Source organism: Bos mutus, chromosome 3, assembly GCF_027580195.1.
Source record: "Bos mutus isolate GX-2022 chromosome 3, NWIPB_WYAK_1.1, whole genome shotgun sequence".
Lineage (NCBI taxonomy): Eukaryota > Metazoa > Chordata > Mammalia > Artiodactyla > Bovidae > Bos > Bos mutus.
Genome location: NC_091619.1, coordinates 30023361 through 30035438, shown reverse-complemented (window position 1 = coordinate 30035438; position 12078 = coordinate 30023361). Strand labels below are relative to the sequence as shown.

Here is a 12078-nt window from a genome sequence, read left to right as displayed (position 1 = left end):
TGGAATTGTAAGATTAGGTTCCAGAAACACTTACATTGGAGGTTATGATTCAGACTTCGTTATAGGAACTCATTTGTTCAATAAATATTGAGCACTTACTCTGGGTCGGATTGCTTTTTTCCAACAAGGGATATTGAAGAGAACAAGAGAGATTAGATCTCTGTCCTCATAGAGTCGGGGAGACAGACAATAAACACGATTTCAGCTAGTGATAAGTACTATGAAGAAAAATAAACCAGAACATGGGAATAGAGTGATGAGAAAAGCTGGGGAGCTGCCAGGATGAGGGACCTATCTCAGGGTGTTCAGGAAAGTCTTCTTTGAAAAGGTGATATTTGAGCTGAGACCTAAAGTTGTTCTTGAAATGGTGTTGGGGAGGGATAGGAGCAACGCGCAGAAGACATTAAATTTGAGCTTAGACATCGAAGTGGATGGAGGTGTTGAGACGGGAGATAGAGGTACAAGTGTGGAGTTCAGAGGTCGGAGGTGGAGATTCGAATGTGGGAGCTGTCAGTGCAGTTGCTGGTTCCTATCCGATTTCTTTTATCAGGGCTAACTGTGTGCCAGGTACTGTGCTAGGGGTTGGGGACACAAAGAGGAAACCACACAGACATATACTACGCAACGTGGTCAATCGTCTCGCTGTACTCCGGGCGCTCTCCGAGAGCGCAGGTCAAGGCAGCGAGTTGGGACGGGACAGGGTGGGGATCGGGAGGGAGCGACCGCGGAGTCAAGGCCCGGAGGCGGGGAGCTTGACGCACAGACCGCATCACAAAGCCGGCTTTGTGAGGCAGCCAACTCTGGGCGCTGGGCGGGGCGGACCCGCCCACAGAGGGCCTTGGGGCGGGGCGGGGCGGTGCTCCCATCGCTAGCGCGGCGCCCTCTACAGGTCGCAGGCGGCGATACGCTGGTAACCTCTGTTTTCCTCTCCTCCCTTTTCCCGCCATCCTCTGGTCACATTTTTTTGTTGTTGTTGTAGTTGTTTCTGAGTGTTTCTAAGCCTTCAACTTCCCCTCCTTTTCGAGGCCTGGCGTGTCAATGTCTTCGCGGGAAGAGTGCCAATAAAGTTTTTCCTCTTCTCGCTCTCAGGCTCCCAGCCTCGCCCCAAGTACCGCGAGATCCGGCGGCGCGGCTACCATGGCGGCGGCGTTTGAAGCCCCAGCGGCCTTAGAGACCGTGGAGACCGCTATGCCGGCGGAGCGTGTGGCCACGCAGTTCTCGGCCCCGGAGCCAGCCTCCCGGCCGGTGCGGACCCTGCGGACGGCTCACGACATCAGCGGCCCGCGGACCCGCACTGGGGACGTGCTGCTGGCAGAGCCAGCAGACTTCGAGTCGCTGCTGCTGTCGCGCCCGGTGCTGGAGGGCCTTCGGGCGGTTGGCTTCGAGCGGCCGTCGCCCGTGCAGCTGAAGGCCATCCCTCTGGGGCGATGTGGACTCGGTGAGGGAGGGGGCACTAGCGGAGCCAGGAGGGCCGAAGGTGGGGGATGCTGGGGGCGGTCGAGCCATGGCGAAGGCCGGGAAGGGCCCAGGGCGGCTGCCTGCAGGGTCACGACACCGCATTCCGCGAGCCTCTATTTCCTACACTGTCAAACGGAGGCGCAGTACTGAATTTGGAGATATTTAAGGTCCATTCCATTCTGACAAGTGATTCTATGTTTGAGAAAAGCAAACAGTAAGGATCTCGGATAAGATCATCCTGGATTAGGGTAGGCCCTAAATCCAGTGACTAAAGCCAGAAATTGTAGTTACACAGCTTCGCGCCAAGAAATATCAGAGCCATCAGAAGCTGGAAGAGACAGGGAAGAATTGTATTGAGACCATAGAGCCTTTGGAGGGAATGTGACCCTACTGATACTTTGATTTCATACTTCAAACCTCTGGTTCTTAAGCCTAAAGAAGAAAAGAAATGGTAGGGGTTCAGGGAGGAGGCCTGTTTCTGGATATGGCTTCATGCTTTTTTAAGAGTTAAGGGTAAAAACCAAAGTGCCAACGATGTGATCTCTGGAGACCCTTCTAGTTCTGGGATTCGTACCTAAGTTTCTTCAGTCCTAGCTAACTTTTTTTTCTTCTCAGATTTAATTGTTCAGGCTAAGTCTGGAACTGGGAAAACCTGTGTCTTCTCCACCATTGCTTTGGACTCTCTTGTTCTTGAGAACCTAAGTACCCAGGTGAGTTTAGCTCAGATGACCCAAAGGAGGGTATGTTATGTGGATTTTACTACACGTCAGATGAAATACCAGTGGCTCCTCAGAGATAGAAGTGAAGTTGGTGAATGATTCCCTTGAGGCATAGATGACAAGTATACGGGGAAAGTAGACGTTGAGGCTATTGAGTGGTGGAGGTATGGATGGGATAGTGACCAAATAGAAGTTTAGAGATTTCTGTTATTACTACATGTTAAATAAAACAAGTCTGCCATGTGTATCAATTTTGTCATTTCTTGAGAATACAAATAGGGATTTTTTTTTTATGCTTTTATTTGCTCACCAGATTATGGTGAGGTTTAGCATTTTGCCTGATTTGTGGTAATGAGGTAATTGGCTGTTGTCGTAACTAGGTGGTTCTTAACAGTGACTGTATTATACTGATCTCCCATTTTCTAGATTCAGAGTGTGTCTAAGATGGCCTTACCCAAATTAACAGGAGATTTGGGTTTGGGGATCATTTCTTCAACAAAGATATGTTAAAGATAATATGATTTGCCCATGTTATCTGTAAACAATTATGCCAGGCACTGGGGATATCTTTTTGAGTCCTACCTTATATATTTATTCTGCTGACTTGTTAAAGGTATATTTTATGTTTTGTTTTTAGATTTTGATCTTGGCTCCTACAAGAGAAATTGCTGTACAGATACATTCTGTTATCACAGCCATTGGAATAAAAATGGAAGGGTTAGAATGTCATGTGTTTATTGGAGGGACTCCATTATCTCAAGACAAAACCAGACTTAAAAAGTGTCATATTGCTGTTGGTTCTCCTGGTAAGATATCAGCACCTTTTAATTACTAGGCTTTTAAGTAACTGAGCACTTTAATATAACAATAAGAATATGGCAGTCTTTGATAACTATGGTAATTATTTTGAGTATTAAAGATGAAGAACATTAGATTAGTGAGATATAAACACATGACTGGATTACCAACAGAATGTATAAAATCTCCATTCCTAAGGATGTTTAAGTATGGGATAGGCCTTTGAAAAGAAGAGTATTGAGATGACTTTCAGGAAGCCCTTCTAAGCCATGGATTGGGATTATTCTTTGCTTCCGTATTATCTTTCAGTCATGAATCACTCAGAATCACAATCGCATTCAGTGCCTTACAGCTCTTAATAGGAATAGTGTTTATTTTCCATACATACTGGTGATGAAATGTGAGGGAAGAATAACAGATTTAGGCAGGATCAGAACTCAAGATTTCTAATTTGTGGGGTGTAGTGTGTAAATAGAGAATAGTGAGGGTTGGCTCAGATCAGCAGTTCCACCTGTTAAGTAGAGTAACAGAATTGGTTGAAATTTCCACAAATTGGTGCATTGTGAATATTTGAATATGTTTTGTTTTGTTTTCTGGAATTTAGGCAGAATTAAACAACTGATAGAACTTGACTACTTGAATCCAGGCAGTATACGTCTCTTTATTCTTGATGAAGCAGATAAGCTCTTAGAAGAAGGCAGCTTCCAAGAGCAAATAAAGTAAGAAAAACAAGTAACTTGATTATTAAAATGGTGCTCCAAAGTATCTGTCTTTGGCTTTTCTAAGTGGTGATTACCATCTGAATAGTTTTCAGAGTGTGTGTTTTTCTTTTATTTTGCAGTTGGATTTATTCTTCCTTGCCTGCAAGTAAACAGATGTTGGCAGTGTCAGCTACTTACCCTGAATTTTTGGCTAATGCTTTGACAAAGTACATGAGGGAGCCCACTTTTGTAAGACTAAATTCCAGTGATCCGAGTCTAATAGGTGTGTATAGATATTGGATTTGTTACTTACTGGGTTTGTTCATGATATTCTGGAGCTTTCTTTTGTTTAGTTGTCTATTGCTTTCATATTTGCTTTATTTAGCAAATAGGTTTGTTTTAACAGAAGACTCTTCTTTATAGGTTTGAAGCAGTATTATAAGATTGTCAATTCATACCCTTTGGCCCATAAGATTTTTGAGGAAAAGACTCAACATTTACAGGAACTGTTCAGCAAAATTCCATTTAATCAAGCCTTAGTCTTTTCTAACTTACACAGCAGGTACTGTACCTTAAAAGTCATCTGGGGAACTTATGAAATACAAAGATAGGTGTGGGCAGTATTTGTAAAATTATAACCCTCTGTGTTATTTTTCATAGAGCACAACACTTGGCTGATATCCTTTCTTCTAAAGGCTTTCCTGCCGAGTACATTTCAGGTAACTTCATCTCTTAACTTTAATCTTTGTTGAGTATCCTGACTTGAAGCTTCTCCCAAGTCAGAAGAGATACCACTTTATGAGTTGACTTGTTAATGTGGGGTTATACTGAGTCTTTAGAGTAAACGGAATTTCAGGTTTATTTTTCACTGAGATTTGGTTATACCAATATCCTTGTTTTTTTAAGAAGTAACATGGTTTATAATATAGTAGAAAACTTGAGTTATATCCACAAATAACTGATTTTATAAAAACAAAGTCTTTTTTTTGTCTTAAGATAATCATGTTAAAATTGCTAAGAATTGCTGACTGAATTGACTTTTATGGTCTCTTGGAAGGCAAAACTGATTGATTTTCATTTATTTATTTATGACTGTGGTGGGTCTTCATTGCTGTGAAGGCTTTTTCTCTAGTGTCAGCGATTGGGCTTTTCACTGCAGTGGCTTCTCTTGTTGTGGAGCATGGACTCTAGGCTCGAAGGCTTCAGTAGTTGTGATGCATGGGTTTAGTTGCTCCACAGCATGAAGGATCTTTCCAAACCAGGGATTGAATCCATGTCTCCTGCGTTGGCAGGCAGATTCTTTATCACTGAACTACTACCAAGGAAGACTCAGAACTGATTGATTTTTGACACAAAGGTGAATTATTACTGCTGACCTAGGAATGGAAGATTTAAAGGAATTTTTGATCAGTGAGAGCCTTTTTAGAGCTTTGGTTGCTATCTCAGCTTAGTTTTTAACCTGTTAGTATAGGCTTGTTTGGTAATGATATATCTCATGGACCAATATTTGGACTGTAGATCACACTTCAATACCAAATTGATAAGCAGCTGATTAAAGCAATTTTATTTTGCTAAGAATTGTTAAACCTTATATGTAACTTTTAGATATAATGTTATATCTGCAAGCATAGCCTAAGTCACCGTTTAAAAATGAATTTTTAGGGACTTCCCTGGTAGTCCAGTGGTTAAGACTCTGTGTTCCCACTGCAGGGAGGCATGAGTTTAATCTCAGGTTGGAAAACTAAGATCCCCACATACTGCAGCTAGGCCAAAAAATAAAAATAAGAAAAAAATTAAAATTGAATTTTGAGTTGATTGCCTAACTATATTTTAAAAGATTCTGACTTTAGGTCATAACCTAGATTTCCATATAATGACAGAATTAACTTTGGTTGTTACATTTTTTAACTGTTAAGACTGGGTATTACTATTTCTGCTTTTTGTGGATTTGATAAATGTATATTAGCTTGTTTTATGTGACTTTATTTCTGGATCTTTTTAGGCAACATGAATCAGAATCGGCGTCTTGATGCTATGGCTAAACTGAAGCAGTTTCATTGCAGAGTCCTCATTTCCACAGATCTGGTAAATTTGCTGTTCAGTTTGGGTGACTAATCCATCTGGACATATGTTATCAAATATACTGATTTCAACTATTACTTTAGGTGGGTGTATCTGACAGGAATACCAGAAGATAATCATATTCCAGTGCTGGGGAATATGTTTTCCTAAAACTGTCTTTTGTGTTTTTAATATTTATTCTTGAAGGCAGTTATTTATTAGAAACAAATTTTCCTTTGCTCCTAAATATCCTCCTGTTCTTAATTTGGCTCTTGGTTACACTAGAATAATGGTGTGTCCATGCAGTCGTTACTGCAAACAAGCACTTGTTCTTTTCTTGAATTCAAGACTTCCCGTGGAATTGATGCTGAGAAGGTGAACCTAGTTGTAAACCTGGATGTACCATTGGACTGCGAGACATATATGCATCGAATTGGCAGAGCTGGCCGTTTTGGTAAAAAGAAAAAAATTGAGATACTTTCTTTAAGGGGAGGAAGCTATACTGTGGCAAGTGGACTTGGAATGTCATTTATATGAAAACTGACTTACTACTTAACATTCTTTCGGTGCTTTAGGAACTTTGGGACTGACAGTGACCTACTGCTGCAGGGGAGAAGAAGAAAACATGATGATGAAAATTGCCCAGAAATGTACTATCAATCTTCTGCCTTTACCAGGTATATTTTATCTGTTTCATTTGCTGTTGAAATAATAATGGTAATGATGATAGGCCTAATAAAAATAATAGCAAACATAGAGTATTTATGATGTGTAATGTTCTAAGTATTTATAAATATTTATGTATGTTAACTCATCTAATGCTCACCACAATCCTTTGAGTTATGTGCTATTATTATCTACCTTTTGTAGAAGAGGATATTGAGACAGAGAGAGGTTAACTATTTGCCTAAGGTCTTAAAGTTAATAAGTAGCAGGGAGAAAATTGTAAGCTAACAATATATTTTTCACATGAAAAGTGAAAAATATATTTCTGTTGTATTAACTCCATAGTTTATAGCCTTCAAATTTGATTTTATTCTTTTATATCAAGGATGTATCTTACCTTTTATGTTGTGGTGAAGATAATTCTTCTCATGTTCTCCTTTGTTATTATGAGGAAGTATCTTTAATTTGAATGTTTAAGTATTTTCTTTTGATTATAATGAATCATTTATCAAGCTTCTTTTTAAAAGTGCCATCTTGGAAACAATGCATGTTTTGAAACTATTAATGATTTCTTGAAAACTTTTTTTAAAAACCCTAAACTCTTGTGTGGAAATATGATTTATATGCTGTACGGCTGACCCTTGAATAACATGGGAGTTGGAGGTGCTGAGCCTCTGTGCAGCATAAGTCCCTGTATAACTCAGAGTCAGCCCTCCATATCTGTATTTCCACATTCACTGATTCGGCCAACAGCAGACTGTGTAGTACTGTCATATATACTGGAAGAAGTCTGTGTATGACTGGACCTTCAAACCCTCAGTTCAAACCTGTGTTATTCAAAGGTCAACTGTATATGTTAATGTATGCATGTTAGTGTGTTCAGTTCAGTTTAGTCGCTCAGTCGTGTCCGACTCTTTGTGACCCCATGGACTGCAGCACGCCAGGCCTCACTGTCCATCACCAGCTCCTGGAGTTTACTGAGACTCATGTCCATTGAGTTGGTGAAGTCATCCAGCCATCTCATCCTCTGTCATCCCCTTCTCCCCGCCTGCAATCTTTCCCATCATCAGGGTCTTCAAATGAGTCAGTTCTTTGCATCAGGTGGGCAAAGTATTGGAGTTTCAGCTTCAACATCAATCCTTCAAATGAATATTCAGGACTGATTTCCTTTAGGATGGACTGGTTGGATCTCCTTGCTGTCCAAGGGACTGTCAAGAGTCTTCTCCAACATCACAGTTCAAAAGCATCAATTCTTTGGTGCTCAGCTTTCTTTATAGTCCAACTCTCACATCCATACATGACTACTGGAAAAACCATAGCCTTGACTAGATGGACCTTTGTTGGCAAAGTAATGCCACTGCTTTTAAATATGCTGTCTAGGTTGGTTATAGCTTTTCTTCCAAGGAGCAAGCATCTTTTAATTTCATGGCTGCAGTCGCCATCCACAGTGATTTTGGAGCCCCCCAAAATAAAGTCAGCCACTGTTTCCACTGTTTCCCCATCTATTTCCCATGAAGTGATGGGACCAGATGCCATGATCTTCATTTTCTGAATGTTGAGCTTTAAGCCAACTTTTTCACTCTCCTCTTTCACTTTCATCAAAGGCTCTTCAGTTCCTCTTTGCTTTCTGCCATAAGGGTGGTGTCATCTCCATATCTGAGGTTATTGATATTTCTCCTGACAGTCTTGATTCCAGCTTGTGCTTCATCCAGCCCAGTGTTTCTCATGATGTACTCTGCATGTAAGTTAAATAAGCAGGGTGACAATATACAGCCTTGATGTACTCCTTTTGCTATTTGGAACCAGTCTATTGTTCCATGTCCAGTTCTAACTGTTGCTTCCTGACCTGCATACAGATTTCCCAAGAGACAGGCATATATATATATATATATATATATATATATATAAAAGCAGGTGTGTATATACACACACACACACACACACACACACACACACACATACACACACATCAGTCAGTTCAGTCTCTCAGTTCTGTCCGACTCTGTGATCCCATGGATTGCAGCATGCCAGGCTTCCTTGTCCATCACCAATTCCCGGAGCCTACTCAAACTCATGTCCAATGCGTCAGTGATGCCATCCAACCATCTCATCCTCTGTTATCTCCTCCTCCATATATTATATAGATATATATCTATATAATATTGTATATATTATACAATATTGTATATTGTATATATATATTGTATATATATATACAATATAGATATTGTATAGTTATATAAACATATATATAAATGATCTTCTAGAAAATGGGATATGTTATTGAATAAATATGGCAGTGAATATTTACCAATATATTTCACTCCTTTAGTGATTTTTACAAAGCTAGATTAAGCACAGGTCTAGGAGTACTGTGAATTTTAGTAGTTCTGGCTTTGTGATAATTCATTTTATTATCTTTTTACAGATTTTTAAAATTACTCTAAGCTTATGTCCGGGTTTACAAAGTATTTGTTTTTAGAGTAGATGGTCTTTAGGTTCTCTGAGACTATATTTTGTTAATTCTCTCTATAAGTATTGATAATCTTTGTAATTATAAATACAGAAAAAAATTGAAAATTGACATAGGAGGAGTAGGCCTTGTGGTAGGATTCAGTATCATAACATCTAGTGATAAAAAGTTGTCTTTGGTTACTGGAAAATGACATGTATTTGGATCTTTATGAAGTGTTAACAGAGCCCTGAAATTGTGAGAAAATGATACTCATGGTGTTAGATCTGTATTGGACTAGACACTTGTGTGACCACAGACTGTTCAGGTGAGTATCCAGGAGCAGGATTAGGAGGGAAATTGACCTGAATGATAGATCTCTGCAAGCAAGGGATATCATCTTAGCAGGAATCTGAGTTTAGTCAGAGTTTCTATTCAATGAAGAATCAAGAGCCCCAGCTGAAGAATCCAGATCTGAGGGAATGAGTAGTGGGTACACATACATGGAACAGCACCAGCAGTGACAGGTGAGCTCTTTGTAAAGCTGAGGCTCTGTGTACTTGCTCTAAGATGAAAATTGGTCACACTTTGGAAAGACCTGAGTGTAGGTAGAAGCGAATTGTCACACCTGGCTGGAAGAGGAAATTCAGAGGGTTGGAGCCAGTACATTTTTTTAGATTTACAAGTGCCATTGATATCACAGGTCTTTTCACAGTCATCTATCTGTCTTTTTTCCCCTGTGGAGGTTTTTTCCCTCCACCATTGAGGGAGTTGATTTTTCCCTGGTAGAATATAATATAGGGTGGCAGATTTACTTGGGTGCAGAGTTGCGGTTGTAATATTTCCCAGTTGGTAAGCTTTAGGGAGCATGGTCTGTTTTCTAATACCTTTGTTTTGCTGCTATGAGTCGTGAGATCACAGGCAGAAGTTGGTGAGAGGGAGATGACGAGGGGTAGGAGAACTGCTACAGAGGCACCTTACTCCTAGAATCAGCTCTTTTCACTGAGAGGTTAGAGGGTGATACTGCTAATGAGTATGGGATGGTCTTGTATATTTGTCACCAAAATTCTTTCCTGTGAGGATTACTTAGGTCTTTTTAAATACTAATATATTAAGCTTCTTAGTATATTGTTAGTGTATTTTGTTTCTTAACTCTTTTGACCATGGAAAGCTTTATTAAACCATTCAGAAAATGCTGGTCTAAAGCAACTTGAGAATTTAATACTTTTTAATTCCTTTTATGTAGATCCTATTCCTCCTGATCTGATGGAAGAATGTTTGGATTGGGATGTGGAGGTTGAAGCTGCCATGCATACATATGGTTTAGCAAGTGTACCTACCCAGCCTCTAAAAAAGCATATTCAAAAAATAGAGAGAACCTTTCAAACTCAGAAAGCTCATGGTAAACACATGGCTTCATCTAGGAATACTTCTATATCTACAGTATCAGTGAAATCAAAAAGTAATACCAAACAAAAACTTCCTGTGAAAAGCCATTCAGAGTGTGGAATCGTAGAAAAAGTCATATCACCAAAAGAACTGGGCTGTGCAGTACAACCGGAAGAGCAAATGAAGAATTCTGTTCAGACCTCTATTGAAAACCCTACTAACAGTCAGCACCAAGTCAAAGAAGCTTCTGTGTCACTCCCCAAAATTCCTTGTCTGTCTTCCTTTAAAACCCATTTGCCGTGTATTTTGACTTTTGCAGAATTGGTGGAGGATTATGAACACTATATTAAAGAGGGTTTAGAGAAACCTGTGGAAATCATCAGACACTACACAGGTCCTGAGGATCAGTCTGTGAATCCTCAAAATGGTTTTGTGAAAAACAGGATTACTGAAGAGAGAGTGCAGATATTGGCAAGTAGCAGCCAGTCTGGAGACTCCGAGAGTGACAGTGATTCTTACAGCTCAAGGACTTCTTCCCAGAGCAAAGGAAATAAGTCATACTTGGAAGTTTCTTCTGATACTCAGCTGAAAGACTCAGAATCTATTCCTATGGATGGCCATATCTCTTTGGAACAGCCTCTGAATGGAAATGACACCCCTAGCCTAGTAGAGTATCAAGAATCAACTGAAATCCAAGTAAAGACAAGGCATAAGGAGGGCGCTAACCATAACCAGAGAGCTAAGCAGAGCCGGAGAAACCTTCCCAGGCGATCTTCCTATCGATTGCAGACAGAACCCCAGGAAGATGGTTGGTATGACTGCCAGAGGGAAACACATCCAAGTTTTTCTGATACATATCAGGACTATGAGGAGTACTGGAGAGCTTACTACAGGGCATGGCAGGAATACTATGCTGCTGCTTCTCAGTCGTATTATTGGAATGCTCAGAGGCATCCAAGTTGGATGGCAGCCTATCAGATGAATACCGTTTATCTACAAGAAATGATGCACAGCACCCAGTGACAGTAGGCTGCCCCTCACACCATCTGGGCATATCAAGTGATTGCCATCCTCCTTGACCTATCGGGGAGTGGTGTATAGTGGCATTTTTTGAGGAACTGGAGAAGTCTTGAGGCTTTCTGCTGGGACATATCTATTTTTCAGGTTGTTTTGACCTAAATCAACCTGATGTAGGTCAAGTGTATTATCTTTTTAAAGATCTTTTTAAAGAAACTCCCTGGATTAGATTCCTGAAAGAAAATTTGGGGGATGTAAAGCTAAAGGTCCCAGGGTGCCATTTTCTATAAGCCGTTCTGAAAAGAAACACTGAAAAAGACTTATACCACTGCTTACTTTAAAAGAAATAAAAACCTTGAGATTTGAAAGGTAATGCTGGTTTATGTTGTGGAGTTCTTTCCAAAAGTCTTGGGCTGCATTTCCATAGAGGTGTGTTCTTACAGAAATTTGTAGCATGGTAGATAGAAAACTGCTTCTCCTTTTGGGAATAAACATTGATTTAGACTTTCCCAAGGTCCTTGATTTGATGCTATTTGCTTCCAGTGAAAAAAGAAATTCAGCCAAGTGTGCTGACATGTTTATTGTTCATCTTTTGATGATGATGTCTTATTTTTAAGATTATAGGAGCTGTCTGTGTTTTTGATATGCATTAAATAGCTAAGGATCAGTGGCTGTCTTTTGTTTCTCAGGAAAAGGAGCAGCTCTTCATCTTTGTTGATTTTTGGATCCTTTTATGAATCTGATGAAAGCTATAGATTTGTCCCAAAAAGTTTCTCATTCTGTAAACAATTTTTTTTCAAAGGGTTCATAGACCTTT

At 40.0% G+C, this 12078-nt stretch overlaps 1 protein-coding gene across 1 annotated transcript; it reads left to right on the top strand.

Moving 5' to 3' along the window:
• Nucleotides 1-950: 950 nt before the first annotated feature.
• Nucleotides 951-11634, top strand: DDX20 (DEAD-box helicase 20). The gene is made up of 11 exons (XM_005905663.3): nt 951-1438; nt 2074-2168; nt 2815-2983; nt 3580-3694; nt 3817-3959; nt 4100-4238; nt 4337-4395; nt 5679-5761; nt 6086-6191; nt 6313-6414; nt 10102-11634. Exons 1-11 carry the CDS (start codon nt 1138-1140, stop codon nt 11265-11267), a joined length of 2478 nt encoding a protein of 825 aa, XP_005905725.1. The 5' UTR covers nt 951-1137; the 3' UTR covers nt 11268-11634.
• The last annotated feature ends 444 nt before the right edge of the window (nt 11635-12078 follow it).

Bases quoted from the DNA above. Each gene is read 5' to 3' on its own strand.
- DDX20 (XM_005905663.3), top strand. From the start codon at position 1,138: ATGGCGGCGGCGTTTGAAGCCCCAGCGGCCTTAGAGACCGTGGAGACC. The intron at 2,169-2,814 runs GTGAGTTTAGCT...TTTTGTTTTTAG, and splicing joins TTGAGAACCTAAGTACCCAG to ATTTTGATCTTGGCTCCTAC. The intron at 2,984-3,579 runs GTAAGATATCAG...TCTGGAATTTAG, and splicing joins TATTGCTGTTGGTTCTCCTG to GCAGAATTAAACAACTGATA.